The 22,280-nt window shown below is 43.8% G+C and overlaps 1 protein-coding gene across 4 annotated transcripts in view; it reads right to left on the bottom strand.

Annotated features, from left to right (window-relative positions):
- The window catches only part of PRKCQ (protein kinase C theta), a 159,280-nt gene that overhangs the window by 8,354 nt on the left and 128,646 nt on the right, over positions 1-22,280 (bottom strand). For all 4 annotated transcript variants that reach the window (XM_070044841.1, XM_070044842.1, XM_030836906.3 and 1 more), the window contains 2 exons: positions 16,409-16,547; positions 10,699-10,887 (listed from right to left, as the gene is read on the bottom strand). In XM_070044841.1, coding sequence (XP_069900942.1) covers positions 10,699-10,887; positions 16,409-16,547 — 328 coding nt within the window. The remainder of the gene's footprint in view (positions 1-10,698; positions 10,888-16,408; positions 16,548-22,280) is intronic.

Raw genomic sequence — 22,280 nt, 5'->3', positions numbered from 1 at the left:
AACAGACAGCTGTCTTCTTCATGGACAAGAACAGAGAATTTTTATTAACTCACAGGAGAAAGAATAAGCCCAGACTCTTCCACGGGGGTTTAAAACCTCTTTCACCAGCGAGTCCTTTTTCTTCACCGTCTTTATCCTTAACTGTCTCGGTCTCTGCTCCAGTCACCAAACTCACTTTCTACTCTCACAGCAGATCTTCTTCCTGCCACTGAAACTGCAGCTGACTCTCTCTTTTTTTGTTGTTTTTTTTCGTATTTGCTGGAATTTAGCCTTAGATGTAGTTTTGGTTTTCAACTTTTTATTTGGAAATAATTACAGTGTGTCCGTCTGCTTGGGCTGAGACTGGGAGGCTTACAGAGCACACATTTGTTTCTCATGGCTCTGGGGGTGAGAAGTCCGGGATCTAGGTGCTGACGTGGTCGGTTTCTGGTGAGGCGTCTCTCCCCGGCTTGTAGATGGCCGTCTTCTTGCTCAGTGCTCACATGGCCTTTTCTTTTTTATTTATTTATTCTTATGTTTATTTATTTACTGATTTGTTTTCTTATTAGTCATACTTTTTTTTTTTTTTTTTTTTGCAGTACGCGGGCCTCTCACTGTTGTGGCCTCTCCCGTTGCGGAGCACAGGCTCCGGACGCGCAGGCTCAGCAGCCATGGCTCACGGGCCCAGCCGCTCCGCGGCATGTGGGGTCTTCCCGGACAGGGGCACGAACCCGTGTCCCCTGCATCGGCAGGCGGACTCTCAACCACTGCGCCACCAGGGAAGCCCTAGTCATACATTTTATACACTTCAGTGTATACATGTCAATCCCAATCTCCCAATTCATCACACCTCCCCACTGCGGCTTTCCCCCCTTGGTGTCCATGCGTTTGTTCTCTACATCTGTGTCTCTATTTCTGTTCTGCAAACCAGTTCATCTGTACCATTTTCTAGGTTCCACATATATGTGTTAAAATATGATATTTGTTTTTCTCTTTCTGACTTACTGCACTCTGTATGACAGTCTCTAGATCCATCCACGTCTCTACAAATGACCCAATTTCGTTCCTTTTGATGGCTGAGTAATATTCCATTGTATATATGTACCACATCTTCTTTATCCATTCATCTGTCGATGGGCATTTAAGTTGCTTCCATGTACTGGCTATTGTAAATAGTGCTGCAATGAACATTGGGGTGAATGTGTCTTTTTGAATTATGGTTTTCTCAGGGTTTATGCCCAGTAGTGGGATTGCTGGGTCGTATGGTAGTTCTAGTTTTAGTTCTTTAAGGAACCTCCATACGGCTCTCCATAGTGGCTGTACCAATTTACATCCCCACCAACAGTGCGAGAGGATTCCCTTTTCTCCACACCCTCTCCAGCATTTGTTGTATGTAGATTTTCTGATACCCATTCTAACTGGTGTGAGGTGATACCTCACTGTAGTTTTGATTTGCATTTCTCTAATAATTAGTGACGTTGAGCAGCTTTTCATGTGCTTCGTGGCCATCTGTATGTCTTCTTTGGAGAGATGTCTATTTAGGTCTTCTGCCCATTTTTGGATTGGGTTGTTTGTTTCTTCAATATTGAGCTGCATGAGCTGTTTATATATTTTGGAGATTAATCCTTTGTCCGATGATTCGTTTGCAAATATTTTCTCCCATTCTGAGGGTTGTCTTTTCGTCTTGTTTGTAGTTTCCTTTGCTGTGCAAAAGCTTTTAAGTTTCATTAGGTCCCACTTGTTTATTTTTGTTCTTATTTCCATTACTCTTAAGAGGTGGATCAAAAAACATCTTGCTGTGATTTATGTCAAAGAGTGTTCTTCCTATGTTTTCCTCTAAGAGCTTTATAGTGCCTGGTCTTACATTTAGGTCTCTAATCCATTTTGAGTTTATTTTTGTGTGTGGTGTTAGGGAGTGTTCTAATTTCCTTCTTTTACATGTAGCTGTCCAGTTTTCCCAGCACCACTTATTGAAGAGGCTGTCTTTTCTCCATTGTATATCCTTGCCTCCTTTGTCATAGGTTAGTTGACCATAGGTGTGTGGGTTGATCTCTGGGCTTTCTATCCTGTTCCATTGATCTATGTTTCTGTTTTTGTGCCAGTACTATGTTGTCTTGATTACTGTTGCTTTGTAGTATAGTCTGAAGTCAGGGAGTCTAATTCCTCCAGCTCCGTTTTTTTTTCCCTCAAGACTGCTTTGGCTCTTCGGGGTCTTTTGTGTCTCCATACAAATTTTAAGATTTTGTGTTCTAGTTCTGTAAAAAATGCCATTGGTAATTTGATAGGGATGACATTGAATCTGTAGATTGCTTTGGGTAGTATAGTCATTTTCACAATATTGATTCTTCCAGTCCAAGAACATGGTATATCTCTCCATATGTTGGTATCATCTTTAATTTCTTTCATCAGTGTCTTATAGTTTGTGCATACAGGTCTTTTGTCTCCCTAGGTAAGTTTATTCCTAGGTATTTTATTCTTTTTGTTGCAATGGTAAATGGGAGTGTTTCCTTAATTTCTCTTTCTGATTTTTCATCATCAGTGTATAGGAATGCCAGAGATTTCTGTGCATTAATTTTGTATCCTGCTACTTTACCAAATTCATTGATTAGCTCTAGTAGTTTTCTGGTAGCATCTTTAGGATTCTCTATGTATAGTATCATGTCATCTGCAGACAGTGACAGTTTTACTTCTTCTTTCCCAATCTGTATGCCTTTTATTTCTTTTTCTTCTCTGATTTCTGTGGCTAGGACTTCCAAAACTATGCTGAATAATAGTGGGAAGAGTGGACATCCTTGTCTTGTTCCTGATCTTAGAGGAAATGCTTTCAGTTTTTCACCACTGAGAATGATGTTTGCTGTGCGTTTGTCGTGTATGGCCTTTATTATGTTGAGGTAGGTTCCCTCTATGCCCACTTTCTGGAGAGTTTTTATCATACATGGGTGTTGAATTTTGTCAAAAGCTTTTTCTGCATCTATTGAGATGATCATATGGTTTTTATTCTTCAATTTTTTAATAGGGTGTATCACATTGATGGATTTGCATATATTGAAGAATCCTTGCATCTCTGGGATAAATCCCACTTGATCATGGTGTATGATCCTTTTAATGTGTTGTTGGATTCTGTTTGCTAGTATTTTGTTGAGGATTTTTGCATCTATATTCATCAGTGATACTGGTCTGTAATTTTCTTTTGTTGTAGTATCTTTGTCTGGTTTTGGTATCAGGGTGATGGTGGCCTCATAGAATGAGTTTGGGAGTGTTCCTTCCTCTGCAATTTTTTGGAAGAGTTTGAGAAGGATGGGTGTTAGCTCTTCTCTAAATGTTTGATAAAATTCACCTGTGAAGCCACCTGGTCCTGGACTTTTGTTTGGTGGAAGAATTTTTTTTTTTTTTTTGCCGTACACGGGCCTCTCACTGTTGTGGCTTCTCCTGTTGCGGAGCCCAGGCATCGGATGCACAGGCTCAGTGGCCATGGCTCACGGACCCAGCCGCTCCACGGCATGTGGGATCTCCCCAGTCCGGGGCATGAACCCACGTCCCCTGCATTGGCAGGCGGACTCTCAACCACTGCGCCACCAGGGAAGCCCTGTTGGAAGATTTTTAATCACAGTTTCAATTTCATTACTTGTGATTGGTCTGTTCCTATTTTCTATTTCTTCCTGGTTCACTCTTGGAAGTTTATACCTTTTCAAGAATTTGTCCATTTCTTTCAGGTTGTCCATTTTATTGGCATAGAGTTGCCTGAAGCAGTCTCTTTGGATGCTTTGTATTTCTACAGTGTCCGTTGTAAATTCTCCTTTTTCATTTCTAGTTTTATTGATTTGAGTCCTCTCCCTCTTTTTCTTGATGAGTCTGGCTAATGGTTTATCAATTTTGTTTATTGTCTCAAAGAACCAGCTTTTAGTTTTATTGATGTTTGCTATTGTTTTCTTTGTTTCTGTTTCATGTATTTCTGCTCTGATCTTTATGATTTCTTTCCTTCTGCTAACTTCGGGTTTTGTTTGCTCTTCTTCCTCTAGTTCCTTTGGGTGTAACGTTAGATTGTTCGTTTGAGATTTTTCTTGTTTCTTGCGGTAGGCTTGTATAGCTATAAACTTCCCTCTTATAACTGCTTTTGCTGCATCCCATAGGTTTTGGATCATCGTGTTTTCATTGTCATTTGTCTCTAGCTATTTTTTTATTTCCACTTAGATTTCTTCAGTGATCTCTTGGTTATTTAGTAACGTATTGTTTAGCCTCCTTGTGTTTGTGTTTTTTCCAGGTCTTTTCCCTGTAATTGATTTCTAATCTCATAGTGTTGTGGTCAGAAAAGATGGTTGATATGATTTCAGTTTTCTTAAATTTACTGAGGCTTGATTTGTGACCCAAGATGTGATCTATCCTGGAAAATGTTCTGTGTGCACTTGAGAAGAAAGTGTAATCTGCTGTTTTTGGATGGAATGTCCTATAAATATCAATTAAATCTATCTGTGATTGTGTCATTTAAAGCTTGTGTTTCCTTATTTATTTTCATTTTGGATGATCTGTCCATTGGTGTAAGTGGGGTGTTAAAGTCCCCCACTATTGTGTTACTGTCGATTTCCTCTTTTAGAGCTGTTAGCAGTTGCCTTATGTATTGAGGTGTTCCTGTGTTGGGTGCATATATATTTATAATTGTTATATCTTCCTCTTGGATTGATCCCTTGATAATTATGTAGTGTCCTTCCTTTTGTCTTGTAACATTCTTTATTTTAAAGTCTAGTTTATCTGATATGAGTATTGCTACTCCAGCTTTCTTTTGATTTCCATTTGCATGGAATATCTTTTTCCATCCCCTCACTTTCAGTCTGTATGTGTCCCTAGGTCTGAAGTGGGTCTCTTGTAGACAGCATATATATGGGTCTTGTTTTTGTACCCATTCAGTGAGCCTGTGTCTTTTGGTTGGAGCATTTAATCCATGCACGTTTAAGGTAATTATCGATATGTATGTTCCTATTATCATTTTCTTATTTACTACAGGTTTGTTTTTGTAGGTCCTTTTCTTCTCTTGTGTTTCCCACTTAGAGAAGTTCCTTTAGCACTTGTTGTAGAGCTGGTTTGGTGGTGCTGGATTCTCTTAGCTTTTGCTCGTCTGTAAAGCTTTTGATTTCTCCATCGAATCTGAATGAGATCCTTGCCTGGTAGAGTAATCTTGGTTGTAGGTTCTTCCCTTTCATCACTTTAAGTATATCATGCCACTCCCTTCTGGCTTGTAGAGTTTCTGCTGTGAAATCCACTGTTAGCCTTATGGGAGTTCCCTTGTATGTTATTTGTCATTTTTCCCTTGCTGCTTTCAATAATTTTTCTGTCTTTAATTTTTGCCAATTTGATTACTATGTGTCTCGGTGTGTTTCTCCTTGGGTTTATCCTGTATGGGATTCTCTGCACTTCCTGGACTTGGGTGGCTATTTCCTTTCCCATGTTAGGGAAATTTTCGACTATAATCTCTTCAAATGTTTTCTCAGGTCCTTTCTCTCTCTCTTCTCCTTCTGGGATCGCTATAATGCAAATGCTGTTGCATTTAATGTTGTCCCAGAGGTCTCTTAGGCTGTCTTCATTTCTTTCCATTCTCTTTTCTTTATTCTGTTCTGCAGCAGTGAATTCCACCATTCTATCTTCCAGGTCACATATCCGTTCTTCTGCTTCAGTTATTCTGCTATTGATTCCCTCTAGTGTGTCTTTCAGTTATTGTATTGTTCATCTCTGTTTGTTTGTTCTGCAATTCTGCTAGATCTTTGTTAACCATTTCTTGCATCTTCTTGATCTTTGCCTCCATTCTTTTTCTGAGGTCCTGGATCATCTTCACTATAATTATTCTGAATTCTTTTTCTGGAAGATTGCCTATCTCCATTTCATTTAGTTGTTTTTCTGGGGTTTTATCTTGTTCCTTCATCTGGTACATAGCCCTCTGCCTTTTCATCTTGTCTATCTTTCTGTGAATGTAGTTTTTGTTCCACAGGCTGCAGGATTGTAGTTCTTCTTGCTTCTGTTGTCTGCCCTCTGGTGGATGAGGCTATCTAAGAGGCTTGTGGAAGTTTCCTGATTGGAGGGACTGGTGGTGGGTAGAGCTGGCTTTTGCTCTGGTGGGCAGAGGTTAGTAAAAACCTTTTCTTGGTGCATGTGTTTGGAGGGAGAGATCTCTCTCTCTCCCTCTTTTTATAAGGGCATTAATCCCATCATGGGGGCCCCACCCTCTTAACCTCATCTACACCTAATTACCACCAAAAGGCCTCACCTCCCATAACCATCACATTGGGGGTTAGAAGACTTCAACATATGATTTTCTGGGGGCGACACAAACATTCAGACCATACATACAGATTCACAGGAAGTTGAAAAGATAGTACAGAGATGCCCTGTGTACCTTTTACCTAGTTTCCCCTAATGCTGCCATCATATATGGTGATAGCACAATATCAAAACCAGTACACTGTGTGTGTCTTGTTCTGTGTCATTTTATCCCATGTGTAGGCCTGGATAATCACCAGGACAAAAAGAATACAGAAGAGTCTTAACACCACAAAGGTCTCCCGTGGGGTCCCCGTTACAGTCATTCCCCCGCCTCCATGACCCCTGACCCCTGACCCCCGGCAACCACTGATCTGCTTTCCATCTCCACAGTGTTGTCCTTTCAAGAGTGTTAATACATACGTGGACTCATACAGTATGTGACCTTTTGAGATTGGCTTTTTTTTTTTTCCACTCTGCTTAATGCCCTTGTGATCCAAGTTGCTGTATGAGTCCATAGTTCCATCCTTTTAATGGCTGCATAATATTCCACACACACCACTGTGCAACTTTTCTCCTCCAACTGGAAGAAATCCTTTCCTCCTCCCCAGTCTCCCTCTCCTTTGGAAACCACCACTCCCAGCGTCTTTCCCTGAACTTATTTCCATTACCTTCACCTGGACCCAGTTAAGCCTCCACCACATCCTTGCCAGGTGTTCTCCCTTTGCTGAGCTGGGAGGAGCCGGGTTTGGGAGGCACAGCTGTTCAGCATTACGGTAAAGGTCGGTTGCAATGGCGGCTGCAGGGCCTCCAGGCTCCCCAAGCTTTCTCCTCGTTTCCTTTTACCAGTGAGTTTTGATGGCCCAGGCCTTCTGAGTGCAGCCTTCATGCCACGGATTGAGCAGACGCCAGAGTTTTCACACCAGAAAGCAGCCGTATGCAAGCCAGGAGGACTCTCACCAGAAACCCACCCTGCTGGGCCTGGATCTTGGACTTCCAGCCTCCAGAACTGTGAGTAAACAAATTTCTGTTGTCCAAGCCGCCCAGTCTATGATATTTTGTGTTATGGCAGCTAGAGCCAACTAACACACCTCAATTAAATCCTTCCAAGAGCCAGTTAAAAGAAACATAGCAACTGTAACAATGCCTGAAGTTGCCCTTATGGAAAGCAAAATTGTTTTAAGTTCCCATCCTGCTAACTTATTTTTACTCTTGTCCTCTCTTTTTTAAAACTGGTTAATTATTAAATTAGCTTTCATTTTATAGATGTTTTGTCCAGTCACTAAAAGTGAATTTAATTGGCTGTTTGTGGAGTTTTCTAAGTTTATTGCTTGTTCGGATCAATTGGAAAGTGAAAGCTGAGGGGTACTGGCTCAGATTTTTAAATACCATCAGCCTTGGGCTGGGTCTCCTCCTGGGGCTTTGTCAGCACTTCAGATTCAAGATCTTGATTCTTTAGGGAGAAGTCCACAGTTGCTGCAACATTTCAGATAACCCTAGACAAGCTGATAGCTGTATGAGAGAGGTAGAAGTGTATTATGCCCTTTAAATTGAATTTTGAGTTCTTCATGAGAAAAAAGATGGGCTGGGTAATCTTATAAGTTTGGATTTAAAATTCATTGATAGCGTCTGATGTTGAAAGATCTTATCCTAGCCCCCTTTTCACTGTGAGAAGAGCAGGGCTAAAAATTATTTCCCTAAATGACTTTTTTTAGCCAGCTGATATGAGTTGCCACAAATCAAAACACTGTTTTGTTCAAAACGCCTGCATTCTCGGTCCACTTTAGATTTTCTGGGCCTTGGTAACATTTGTAGGTCTTTTTGATCCACATAGTTGCTGGGACAGCTCAATAAATGTAGGTGCTTACTATGATATGTAATTAGCATGAGTTTTTTGGGGTTTTTTTTTTTTACAACTTGTTACAATCACACTGTAGATGGCATTTTGCATCTTCAAAAAAGGTAAACTGGGACTTAAAGTGTAAATCGTTAATGATGGCTTTCAGGTGCTTCCTCTGAAATCTTTAATGATGGCTTTCAGGTGCTTCCTCTGTGTTAGTTCGCCCGGGGAGCTCCTGGTTTATGGCTAGTGATTCTTGGAGTCTGGTTTACATCTGTAGCTCTGGGTGCCAGTTCTTAATCAATCCTGGGTTACCATGGGCGGTGTGTGACTCCGGCTTTGCTGGTAAATTCTGGAGATTCCTGCTAAGATGGTAACAGTCAAGGATTCAGGATGAAAAATACATCAGTGTTTCCCATGGACGCAGGTAGGGAACACGGCAGGAGAGCTGGTCTGCGTCCATCTGAAGGACTGCCTGTGAGATTGCCCACTCAGCAGGCAATGAGTCTCGGGGTGGAGTGCTGGTGGCTTAGAGTTTGGTACAGAAGCTGGGCTGTGGAATGGATTGAGCAGCCTCTACGTCAAAAGCTTCAGCTAAAAATGTTCCCAGTTATAGGTATTTCCAGAACACCTGCTAGAATCCCATACAAAGCCTTGGCTTTATTTTATTATTATTTTTTTGGCCATGCTGAGCAGCTTTCAGGATCTCAGTTCCCTGACCGGGGATTGAACCTGGGCCACGACAGTGAAAAGTGCTGAGTCATAACCACTGGACCACCAGGGAGGTCCCAAAGCCTTGGCTTTAAAACCCACCAGGTTCAAAGAGCAGGGAGCCCCTCAGCCATATAAGAGCAGTCCTTTCTCCTTATAATCCCTCCAGCCTCTGTGTGTTTGGTCTGAAACAGAAACCCAAGAGCTGGAGAGGAAGAGAACATACATGCGGTAGACACACTATGACCGTACTCCCTTCTCCAAGGCGAGTGGCTGCCAGCCATGAACTTGGCCAGAGGAAAGGGAGTGGGAGTCTTTTGAGTTAAGACTGATATGACGACTTATATCTTGGACTGAACAGCTTCAGTTTCTCAGCTGAGACAGTGTTTCATGACTTAGGAGTGACAAGAAGTTTGTCTTTTCCCCAAGAGTGAGCAGAAAGTTACGCATCCTATCCAAGTCTTCATCCAGGGGCAGAGGAAGATTTTTAATGATAAGTTTCAGGTGTGCAGTACTATAATCACTACAGCGTAATCACCACTGAAGTCTGGTTACCATCCATCACCACAGCGTTGACCCCCTTCACCCATTCTTTGCCCAATCTTCCCCAACCCCTAGTCGTCTGGGAACCACTAATCTGTTCTCTGGATCTATGAGCTTGTTTTTATTTTACTGGGTTTGTTCCCTGTTTTTAGATTCCACATGAGTGAAATCACATGGTATTTGTCTCTGTCTGACTTATTTCATGAACTTTAACACCCTCTAGGCCATCCATGGTGTTGTAAATGGCAAGATTTCATTTTTATGGCTGAGTAATATTCCATTGTGTATATATACCACATTTTCGTCTATCCATCCATTGATAAACACTTAGGTGGTTTCCATATCTTGGCTATTGTAAATAATGCTGCAATGAACATAGGGGTCCATAGATCTTTTCCAACTAGTGTTTTCATGGTCTTCGAATAAATACCCAGAAGTGGAATACCATATGAGTGTGTGGCAGTTCTATTCTTAACTTTCTGAGCAATCTCCATACTGTTTTCCATAGTGGCTCTACTGATTTACATTCCCACCAACAGTGCAGGAGGGTTCCCTCTTCTCCACCTTCTCCTCAGCACTTATTATCTCTTCTTGATAAGAGCCCTTCTCACAGGTGTGAGGTGATAGCTCATTGTGGGTTTGATTTGCATTTCCCTGATGAGTGACGTTGAGCACATTTTCATGTGCCTATTAGCCATCTGTATGTCTCTGAGAATTGTTTATTCAGATCCTCTTTTGTCCATTTTAAAATTGGGTTGTTTTTATTGTTGAGTTGTATGAGCTCTTTATATATTTTGGATATTAATCCCTTATCAGATATATGATTTGCAAGTATCTTGTCCCGTACAGAGTTTTCATTCTGATGATTTCGCTTGCTGTGCAGAAGCTTTTTAGTTTGATGCAGTCCCATGTGTTTATCTTTGCTTTTGTTTCCCTTGCTTGTGGAGTCAGATCCCCGAAGACACTGCTAAGACGGATGCAGATGAAGTTACGGTCTATGTTTTCTTCTAGGAATTTTACAGTTTCAGGTGGACTGAATAGGTTGAATAGGGACTATGGGAAACAAATTTTAAGCCCAAAGTTGTTTGTTCAACAGACCAATTACATCTCAAAGCAAGGCCATTCAAGAGTCATGGAACTGGTTTCTGGGCATTTCTTTTGTAAATTATGCATGTGAGGGTCTATCTTATGCTCGTTTTGATTTCTAAGGTTCATCCTATTGGTGCCTCAGTTAAAACAGATGGTGAGCAGCCTCTTTAAATCTTGTTTGACACAATTACTGTTTACAATGTATAAATCAGAATTTAGAAATGAATGGGAACACTGGTCAGAAAACCTAATACTAATCATATGAAGGTCTCCTTGACTTCACGTCTTACCTGCACTAAAAGGTCCTTAGCCTCCTTCTCGAGCCATCGTGGGTAAAAGGGGCTGTCCATGCGGATGGAGTGGAAGAGCTCCTCTTCATCTTGCCCATGGAAAGGTGACTGACCTATTAGCATCTCATAGAGAAGGACGCCAAAGGACCACCAGTCCACAGAATGGTTGTACTTCTGACCCAGCAGGATCTGTGGGACCAAAAGGCAGAGACATAATTAATCGAAACGAGGTTGACTTGAAAACCCTGCATGGACTTTTCAGGGCCACTCAGGACATAACTGATGAAGAACAGTGCATGGTTTTAGCAAAGATTACACTGAAAGCTGTAGCTTTTGTGAAGTGAATGATTGGATAGAAATAAGTGGGCAGTACCAAAGCTAAGCAACATTTTTGCATTTCAACATCTTTCTTACCCCCTCTGGCCTTAAGCAAAACAACTAAATTGTACCATCAGCTCTTCATTTTCCTATCTGTGATGGGAGCCCATGGGTGGTAGCTTCAGACCTAAGAGAGCTGATGTGTATCTAAGCCCTTCAGTGCCTCTGAGGTGAATGTCTAAATCAAACCCATGTGTTTTATGGACTTCTGTGGTCTTGAGTCTTTGCATAAAGTTCTGTAGCTAATCAGGCAGCCAAAGGGGTCATCTGACCAAGTCCACCCCTTAAACCTAACTAGTCACAGTTACGAAGAGTCGAATTTTGTGACTATGCCAAGAGAGACTAGGATAACAAGCTGATAGATGTTTGTGAAAATAAAGATCAAGTTGCAAACGGAATTTTGCAGTCTGCTGCGGACTTCCAGTATAAAAATGCTATCTACCGGCCTTAACTCAATATTTGAACACTGAGGTTAATTCTAAAGTAAAAAAAAAATAAACTTAGCCTTAAGGAATAGTGTAAAAGTAGACCCCGGGAGAATGATAAAATAAAGATGCACACACTGCGCGATCTTAGTTCAGGTACGTTTGCCTTAAGTGGGGCCCGGTTCACACGCAATTCCCAGGATGTGCCACAAGAGGGAGCCCAAGGCAACCAGAAGCTGCCCTGAGCATCGCATCTTGGTAAGCAATTTCGTTCGGTGGATTAATGGAAAGAAATTTGGAAGGATAGGAGACAGCTGAGGTGGAAATTAAGTCTTCCAAGGCTAGGGGATGTTAGTAAAGAATTTCAGTCTTAAGTTAGGAGAAAGAAGCAAAATGCCGATTCACACTCAGTTTACACTGTATGAACAGAATGTCTGCAAATGCCTGCTGAGGTGTACTGGGTGTTTCCCATACTTTGTGTTTATTTGTAAGCACCTCTGGGGTAGGTGCCGTTATCCCTATTTAACAAAGGACGGTGACTGAGGTTATGTGTCTTCTTTAAGGTTGCCTGGTTAGTGGGTTGAAAGCTATGTTCTGGACCGTGGTCTCTTGGGATTTTACTACATAATGTTCCTTTTCTATTATAATGTTTCCAGGATTTAAACTTCGATCTAATTCATGCTCAAATTAGTCTGTATTTTAAAAGAAATTGGTGTAGAAACAATGGCTGGAGTGGCTCTTTTTCTATCTCAGCCCCTGGTGCCTTCTTATGGCCATGCTGTCTTTTGTCCTGTTCTCTCCCCATCTTTACTCAAATAATTCAGATGATAATGACGTTACCACTTCACGTCAGAGTCCCTCTTTCTCTCTTAGAGTAAGAGAAAGCTACAGTTCCATCCACCTCTTGGAGCCAGTGATCTGAGGTCTGTACATGGCTCACGACATGATGTGCACAGCGGGGAAAGCGTCCTTAGAAACCAAGTGACCACCAATGCCTCTATGGCTCTGGTTTCCGAGTGACTCCTGCTTTCTCCAGGGAGCTGCTTCTAGCTACTGAAATTCCACCTGGACTTACTAAGTGGCTAGTAGATGTTGGAAAGTAGGGTGTCTCCCTATTTAACTATTTTCTATTCTTTGTCAAAATGAGCGTGGACCTCCAATTATACGTTAGACCCTCGGTCCTATAACCGTGACATAGGGAACCACAGAGCTCTGGGGAAGGTCTCGGGAGACGTGGGCTGGTGAGGCTATTCCCTGGTTTGAGGGAGCACAGTCTGCTTTTTCATGCATCGTTCCTGAGGCTGCCCTGAATGCACTTGTTTTTTGTGTTTCGGGCCCTCTGCCCATATCATTGAGGTCCCCGGGGAGAGGGCAATGGGTCAGTGAGTGAGATAAAGGAAAAGCTTCGCAACGGAGATGATGTGAGTGGAGCTTTGGAAAACGGGTGGGATTTTGATGGGAAAGGGAGAGGCTAGAGACAAAAGGCCCCATCTCCAGCACATGTTCAGAGATGGGCATTTGGGGTGCATGTCTTGGTGTGGTCATTCACGGAACAGGTGATGGGTGCTCTGAGCTGTGGAGGAGGAGACTAGACACTAAGGTGGATAAATCATGGTCCTTAGCTGTGAGAAATTCAGTTTACTGGCAAATGGGATTACACATGGGCTGTGGTAGCACAGAGGAGGAAACAACTGATTATTCCAAGAAGCCAGAGGCACCTTCAGGGAGAAGATGACTTTGGAGGTGGGAGTAAATCAGACCAAGGATTCCGAGGGCACGGCTAAGGGATATGAGAGAGAAGGAAACGGATGTCTCAGGACATATTAAGGACCTTCTCTTGGGGTTTTGGCTTGTACCCAGCTGACAGTGGGGACTTCCTGAATATTTTTAAAGGCGTTGGCGTGACAGGTCTTCCCGTTAGAGAGGTAGATCTGGTGACGTGGTGGAACAGCGGCCCTCAGAACAGGGCATGCACCCCAGGGAGCACCCAGACGGCGTAACGCCGAGATACGGGAAGAAAATATTAGAACTTGTATTTATTCGAGTTTAAAAACTTCCAGTAGTGGCACTGATGCCCTCATTTAGAAATTTGACCAGTGACTAGGTTTTCCAAGGGAGGAACGGGAAGCCTCATCTCGGGAGGAGTTGGTGGTGGATTGGCTAGAGCATTCGTCTTGGGCACATCGTAAGGTGCATCACTATTACGATTACTTCTTATCCTAAGGTGCGTCATTTGCGTTGCATGCCCAGTTAAGGGGATCGGTGGGTTCTGTTTGAACTAAACTCATTTTCGCAAACTGGAACGTCCTTAAAAAGTGATCTGCAAAAGAGACTTGGATTGAAGACCATGCTAACGATGCAGAGTAGAAAACGGCAAGTGCAGAGATCTTCCGTCCTCCTAGTACCAGCTCTTTGTCACGTTATAACGAAGCTAAAAACAGTGACCGTCTCATTAGTTGTGACAGGAAGCTGGCTAAATCAGAAAACACTGTCGTGCATTCTGGACTTATATCCACTCTCTCCAGCCACGAACCTTGCCTTACGGACATACTGTAGCATCTGTCTTCCAGTGTGCCTTTGTGAGGGCTCTTTCTCGGCTATGAGCCAATAAAACCAGCAATTGAAAGAAACCAAGCAGACTTTTGAGTGGCAGAATCATAAAGGGTTAAACCAAGATTTTACAAAGTTATTTAGCCTCATTATTTTAATAAAGCATAACATGTACTATTAATAGAATACAACTTAGTTATTTAAAACTTTATTTCATCTTGAGTTCAGCCTGTTCCTTTTTCTGCATGTTTGATATCAGACTACATTAGTTGGTGATAATGTGTAATAAATATACATATGCCGGGGATGCTTTTTAACTGATGAGGAGCATGATCAGAAAGTTTGAAAATATGTAAAGATGATGCATTGGCAGTTGGGTGGTCGTAGAGAGGAAAGTCTGGGTCAAAAGGCATCACCAGGATCCAGACTAGAGGTGCTGAGGGCCTGGACCAGGGCAGCAACTGGAAGATGGGGCGGGATTGGAGAAGCTTGATTTAATCCCCAAAGGGAGGATCAAAAAAGAAGGGAGATTCTTAGCACAATCACAAGATTGGGGAGGCATGAAAACAGATGTGTGAACCCCTGAGGTCTATATTTAGAAGGTCTTGGTGTTTGGATTTGGGAGGGGTAAGAAGGAAGGAGAAGACTTGGAGGATTCCAGTTTTCTGGCTATAGGGGACTGGACGGATGGATGTGTATGTCACTCATCCAGAAAGGGATAAAGGAGAAGGGTGTGTGCATGTGTGTGGGGGGGGGCAATTTCAACAGAGAGTGGGTTTGGGATCTGTTATGATCGAACGGCCTGTGACAGTGAGTTGGAGATCTCTGCAGAAAAACAGACATACAGGTCTGAAGCAAGAAGTTTGGGCTGGTCATACTGATTTGGGAGTTGAAATCATAGTCATAGATACAGCTGTTCATGGAGAAGGTACAGAGAGAACAAAGGACCAGGGTGGAATTGTGTGAAGACAAGCAGGCTTGAAGATGAGAGAATGAGATTGGAGTTGCAGAGAGAAGCCAGTCTCTGAAGGTAAATTCTGGAAGATGCCAAAGGAAACAGAATTGGGAAGGAAGGATTGCCTGGGAAAGGGTTTGGCATAAGGCGTGTATAGACAGGATAGGTAAAAGCCATGATTTCTTGCTGACCAGAGGCCAAGCTTGAATTTAAACAAGGGGAAATCTAAGCTAAGTACATACGTACAGGGCAGAGTCTCCTGTTTCTTAGACTGAGGAGGCTACGGTTACTTTGGCTATGACAGGGATCTGCTGCTGAATTTGTTTTGCCCAGGAAACCAGAGGCCCATCGCTGTCTATCCATCAGACAGCCGTCACCACTCACACACTTATCAGTAGTTGTTCATTCACTCTTTGAAAAGCTATCTATTAGCACCTTAATGTGCCGAGCCTTGAGCTCTGTCCTTGGATATAAAAGTGGATAAGATCACACTGATCTACACATACGATAAGTGGGGCAAAACTTTACACGCCTTGTAACAACATCCGTGTCCTGGTTCTGATACTGCACCATAGTTACGTAAGCTGGAACCAGTAGGGGAAGGGTAGATATGGGTGACATTTCTGTACTATTTTTGGCAACTTCTTGTGAATTTATAATTCTTTCAAAAGAAAGTTTTTAGAAAGCGAATAAGAAACAGCCTCTGACTTTAGAGCAATCACCTAGTAGTTCAGAGAGACCCAAAGATAGAAAAGCCGCGATAAGTTTGTGCTGCGGGAAGGACCAAGGGGGAAAGGCAGTGTCTCGTCTCCCTGGGGTGGGCAGCTGGCGTTGATGGAGGCCTTCTGAGCAAACTCTGATCTTCCAGGGGCTCAGAATATGAGCGCAACGGCTTATTTTGTTTTCTCTGTTGCTGTTTTTAAACTTTCATAGGCTCTCCCATGGGACCCAGGAACAGGAGAGAGAAGTGGGACCTCTCCAGGCTCACACAGTAGCAGCTTGGAAACCACAATTTAGGTTTTTCTGGCCCCACAATGAAACCCCTGGACTTAGGTAGATGCCTGTTCAGTGTCCGCCTGGCTCTTCACCAGTTGCTTCTTCTGCTTGGTTTGGTCTGAGCAGAGTGACTATATTTTAAGGCTGGGGTGGGAGAGCCAGGATGGGAAGGGCCTGCTGGGTCCCTCACGCCTTGGCGAGGTGCAGGAGTTAGCGCGGGTACCGCGCCCAGTGCGACACTAGCGGCGCCTAGGTGCAGCTGCATTTGTCAAATACTCCGAAAAGCAAATACACATCCTGAACGAAAATAGTTTAAGGTCTTCTCATTTTCAGGGGAGAAGGAAGCAGTGGTGCTGGCCCCGGGGAGGCGGAGTTGTACGGGTGGGTGCAGAGCGGCGCGTCCTACCTCCGGGGCGATGTAGTCGGGGGTCCCGCAGAAGGTGTTGGTCCTGGCGTCCCCCAGCATGTTCTCCTTGCACATCCCAAAGTCCGCTATTTTGATGTGTCCATCTTTGTCTAACAGGATGTTATCAAGCTTCAGGTCCCTGAAAAACAAATCAGATTCGCACTTTAATAACACACGGTTTTGTTAACATGGACTTGCCCTGTGATGAGGGCTTGCACGTCCCGTCACAGCCTGAAGGGCAATGAGTAGGTACTTTGCTGGTCCTCCTGTCTGCTCCAGGGTCACTGCTTCTCGTCCTTGGTGTTTCCTCCTTGACCAGCGTCTCTTGCCCAGGACTGGACGTACAGTACAGCCCCTCGTGGTCCAGGTCGGCTTTCTCTGGGCCTGGCTCTGACCGAGTTCTGTATCTTCCGTATCAATACGTGGCCCATCTCCAGAGCTCCCTTCATAGTTCATGTATGATTGGCAGAGCAGGTGCCGAGATGGGGCCACATAAAGGTCATGCGCTATCTCTGCAGAGTAGCATCCCTCAGTGTTAAGAGGGGCCCTCAAGAAACAAAGCCTGGATGGAAAGGAATACGCTGGTGATGAAATGTCGTGGGGGCTGTGTTTGGTGACGTGTCTGGTGTAGGGTGGTATTCAGTACTACACAACACGTACACCCATCCACTTCCGTCCAAGGTAGGGGTGTAGATAAAACTGACTCTTCAAGGGAATGGCTGGCTGCTACCGATTCCCCTTTCTGACTTGCCAAGGAGTACAGCTAATATACCATGGACAAGACACAGACCTGAGGCTCTTAATCCCAGTACCTTTCCTGGGGGTAACGGAAAAGGAAGAAAGGCCTAGAAATACACTCATTTTATGCCATTCTCTAAGTATCTGTGTTTGTGGATAAATTATCCTGCACCTAATTCGAAGACCAATTAAGGAAAGATGTCCCTAACCCAGATTAATTCTAGAATCAGAATCCATCTGCTACCAGAACACCGTGTCAATGACTTCCTCTGTCCTCAGAGAACCAGTATCCTTGTAAGGCAGCCCACTTCATTTTTTAGGGATGTGTAAGTGGTGACACGATTTTAAAAACACGGGCCAAACTATGCCTCCCTGTGACTTTACCTGTTGGCCTGTTTACCACACGTGACCGCCTGGATATTTGGAAAGTGACACCAAGCTTTCTCTTGTCTTTCCTTGACCAAGTTGAGGACCTTTACTCCTCCACACAGCATGGTATTCAGACTCTGCAACATTCCGGCCCCTGCCCTGCACATATCTCGAATTTGTCCATTTTCTTCTTCAAAGATGGTTCTCAGAATGAAAGCGGTGTCTTCCGGGCACGTGATCTCACAGGTGCAGATGGCGGTGGCACCCTGAGCTTCTGGTCTAGTCCTCTTGCCTCTGAGCACCGTGGCTGCACTAGTTATTTTAGAAGCTCCCTCACAACGATGCTTAATATGGAACTCACTGTAAACTATAACCTCCAGGTGTCCTTCCCCGCCCCCCCCCCGCACAAACTACCATTATACCATTTTCCTGTCATCCTGTACCTGCGAAACAGATTTTTTAAAAAGATAATCCAGGAATGACACTTGACATGAGTTTCTTTAAACTTTTATCGACTTTAGTCAGTGGCATTTTATGAATTCTAGTCGGTTATATAACATCCAGCTTTCTCTTCCTTTATCTGCCGTGAATTTCTGAGCTTTGTGAAAACTCCTTTAAGTCTAGGATATGTGGTGGGCGGTGGCTACCACTGCCTTCCTTAATGAGCTAAGACGACTTGGGAGAGAAGAGCTATTGCTGTTGCCTTGTTCTGCACCTCCTCTAAGAGAAGATGCTCAGAATCTCCTTCTCAGAGATTCTGCTCCCAAAGGGCCTGGCAAGTAGCTCTGTCTCCTCCGCCCCTGTTGATTGAGCCACAGGTGGAGGCCTGACTCAGTGGATTCTTCTTGGGGAAAACTTGCTGAGGTTGCAACATGACGGCACTCGTCCGTCTCGGCTGGGTGTCTGATGCATAGGGCTGCTGTGGCGCGCCCTCCACCATGCCCTTGGAGGGACAGAAAACCAGCCTGTAAAAGAAGAGACTGAAGTGGCTCGGCCAGGAGTAGAGACAGAGGCCGCATGAACCCGAAGAACAGCCCAGCCAATGAGAGAGCAGCCACTTCGGTTCTGATGGGTTTGCATTCTCGGTTCTGCTTTGTCAGTGAGGCTTAGCTTCTGCTTAAGCAAAGGTTTCAGTGGTTGTATGATGCTTGTAATCGATACCCGTATCCTAAAGTCCCGTCACTATTTGTTTTATCTCCTTTGTTACACTCTAAGCTTCACGAGGGCGGAAAGTGTATTGCTTGGTACTTGCTGTGCTGTGATGCTCTGACGCGAGTGTAACACGTGTTGCTGTCATTCCATAACCATCTGAGTGAGTTCATCCCCAACCAGTGACCATCTCACCACCAGCGAGTATCAGCTACAACTAAGTCCCAAGTAATGGTTCCCTTTTGTTGCTTTCTCACCTTCTGTGAGTAAATTAGCCAGAGGACGTGAGCATGGGATGCAGTTCTGTTTTGGTGCAGAAATGCTGCTAGCAGGTGTTCCCCAGAGCTGACCTCTTGCATTGCTGACCTCTGTCACTAATGCATCAACGATGGTTTCTGTCTGACCAGGTGCATGGATACCTCCAGGATACATGTATGTGTGTCTCACATTCAGATCAGTTTCGGTTCTGTTTCTCCCATCCTAATTCAAATGCTGTCGCACTTTCATTATTAGGACTGAAAACTTCCAATATGTCTAAGTCTTCTCTGTAGGCAGGCCTTCTGCCTTGTTCCTTCATTTTAATTAAATCCACTTTCATTGTGACTTATGGATTATATTCCAATAAGTCCAATTATAGGTCATGTTTAACTCCTTATGCTAAAACTGCAGGTTCATTTCCTAATCCACACTCTATGCGATAGTGATATCATTTTGAGTTTCTGCTATATGAAACATATTTGCATCATTCGCAGCCACGTATGTACGTTCCTAGAAATCTGGCTGAAGGATGGTTTTAGGGTCATCACTAGGGAGCCAGATATCCAGCTGCAGTACTGTACATAGCTCAAAAGGATAATGAACATAATATCTAATATTGGAATTTCTTTCACATGCATTTTATCATTTGATTCTCACAATAGCCCTTTGATCTGGAATCACTATTTTTATTCGTATTTATCTAATGGAAAACAAAGGCTCTTAAAATTATACAATCTATCCCAGCAAAGCCAGGCTTTACCCTCTTTTACATCCCCTTAAACCATGCTCACCCGGTCTTTCGCATTGAACTGGTCTTGCTGAGATACCTAGAGTCTTCTGTGATTGCAAGGGTACATTTTAGTCAATTCTAAAAATGAATGTTCTCTAGGCCTCAAGCTAGGAAAGTTTCATGTTCAATTTTCAATCCACCCTCTAAAGTGGGCAGGGTGTCTACAGGGCTGGGAGAGAGGAGGTCATTGAAGCTTTGAGAGATCTAAGTCAGAAGGGGAAAGGTCTAGAAGGCCTGCCATGCAGAGCCAGACACCCTGAGGGGCAGGAAGGGGTGAAGGCAGAGGGAGACGAGCTGGAGAAGCCACAGGACCCAAAGGCCAGAGTGTTCACAGGTACCTCACAGGACACCAGGACCCAGAAGGGGCCTTCAGGGTCCAGGTCACCTGGCATGGCTCTTGGAAGCACCCGTCTGCCCAAAGGGCTGCACATCGGGGCATCAGGTACAACCGAGAATTCAGTGGAAGCCTTTCTTTCCATTGTGTTGTCAACATAAGCAAAGCTTCTCCATTTGGAAGAGGCAAAGTGGGAGCCAGAAGAAACAGCTTCCAAATCCAAGTTTTGTTCCTAAGTAGCTCGGCCAAGCCATGTCTCCTCTCTGATCCTTTAATGACTCATCCATAAAATGGGTCCAGTGGTGCCTGCCTTGCTTATCCCACAGAACTTGTGAGCATCCAGTGAGGTCATCCACATGAAGGCATTTGTAAGTGGTTTCAGATATAGGCGTTGGGTCCAGTGTCATCGATCAAAGATCATCTTAAGGTCCCTTTCAGTTCTAAGAGTTCTAAGACTTGAGACTCTAGATTCTGCTGCTGCTACGTCTGCGTATTTTCCGGCTTCTTGGTTTTACGTTTAACCTAAGCCAGGGCTGAGGCATCTTTTAAGATGCCACCGCTTTTACGATGCCACCAGTAATGGTAGATGATTGACGTTGCCACCTGCTTCTCTGCATCTCTTGGCCTCAATTCTTGCGACTGCCAACAACGGCCTTTCCAGAAAAGCTGGACACAATTTGTTTAATATTCCTCCACTCGACCTCCTTACTCCTATCTCTTTTTGTTGGCACACCCTCACCCATTTCTGATGATACCTTCATTATTCTTCCCTTTGGCAGTTACTTCTTTTTTTTTTAATAAACTTATTTATTTTATTTATTTATGTTTGGCTGCGTTGGGTCTTCATTGCTGCCTGTGAGTTTTTTCTAGCTGCGGTGAGCGGGGGCTATTCTTCGTTGTGGTGCACGGGCTTCTCATTGTGGGGCTTCTCTTGTTGCGGAGCATGGGCTCTAGGCATGTTGGCTTCAGTAGTTGTGGCTCGCGGGCTCTAGAGCGCAGGCTCAGTAGTTGTGGCACACAGGCTTAGTTGCTCCGTGGCATGTGGGATCTTCCCGGACCAGGGCTCGAACCCGTGTCCCCTGCACTGGCGGGCGGATTCTTAACCACGGTGCCACCAGGGAAGTCCCGACACTTACTTGTAATTAGAATCTCATTCACTTAGACTTTTTTTTAGAGTATGCTGTTTGTGTCTTTTCATGTACTTACATTTTACCTCCAAAAAAACCCAAAATAAAAATCCAGAAAGTGGCTTAATTATGGATCCAGAGGTTGGGACTTCTGTAGCTTTTGCATCCACCACAATGCTTAACCAAGGCTGTGTGTTTAGTGGCTGGTCCGTCTTCGTTACCAGTTGTAGTGGGTTTAGTGGGCTCCCCCCCCCAATAAAAAGATATTTATGTCCTAGTCCCTGGAATCTTGTGAGTGAGACCTTATTTGGAAAAAGGGTATTTGTAGATGTAATCAAGTTAAGGATCTTGAAATTAGATCATCTGAGATTATCTGGGTGATCCCTAAATCCAATGTCAGGTGGACTTGTAAGAGACCTACAGGGAAGACACAGGGAGAAAAGAAGGCCCTGTGAAAACTGAGGCAGAGACTGGAGTGACCCCAAGCCCAGGAACACCTGGGGCCACCAAAAACTGGAGGGGGCAAGGAAGGATCCTCCCCTAGAACCTGCAGAGGGAGCGTGGCCCTGCTGACACCTTGATTTTGGACCTCTGGACTCCAGAGCTCTGAGGGAATAAATTCCATTGGCTTAAGCCATCAGGTTTGTGCTAATTTCTTACGGCAACCCTTCAAAACTAATATGATGATCATGAGTGGTCAGAAAAAGGAAACTAATAGAATCCCCTTGTTAATTCAGTGGCCAATGCAAAGTTTAGGCCAGTAAAGTTACAATGGGCAGTTGAATAATTTCTTAAGGCCAATCTCGGTGTCAGTGTACCTGCCGGATGACCTCCCCCAGTTTTAATTATTCCATGTCTTTCAAGGATCTCCTACCGCCTCAGTGAGTACACTGCTAAATAAACCCAGGATGCTTTCTTTGTGGTGCATAAGAAGCCTTAGAAAATATTTCTCATGGATGTAGTAAGAGCTCTAAAATGGGTACAATTTATGGTATTAAAGACACTTATGGACCCTCATTGGTCTTTGTCCTGAGTGTCAATAATTTACAAGATGAAATAATAGAAACATCGTGATGTGGAGAAAGAGACTATACTGGGGCATGTGGG

Source organism: Globicephala melas, chromosome 2, assembly GCF_963455315.2.
Source record: "Globicephala melas chromosome 2, mGloMel1.2, whole genome shotgun sequence".
Classification (NCBI taxonomy): Eukaryota; Metazoa; Chordata; class Mammalia; order Artiodactyla; family Delphinidae; genus Globicephala; species Globicephala melas.
This window is presented reverse-complemented; position numbering and strand designations above follow the sequence as displayed.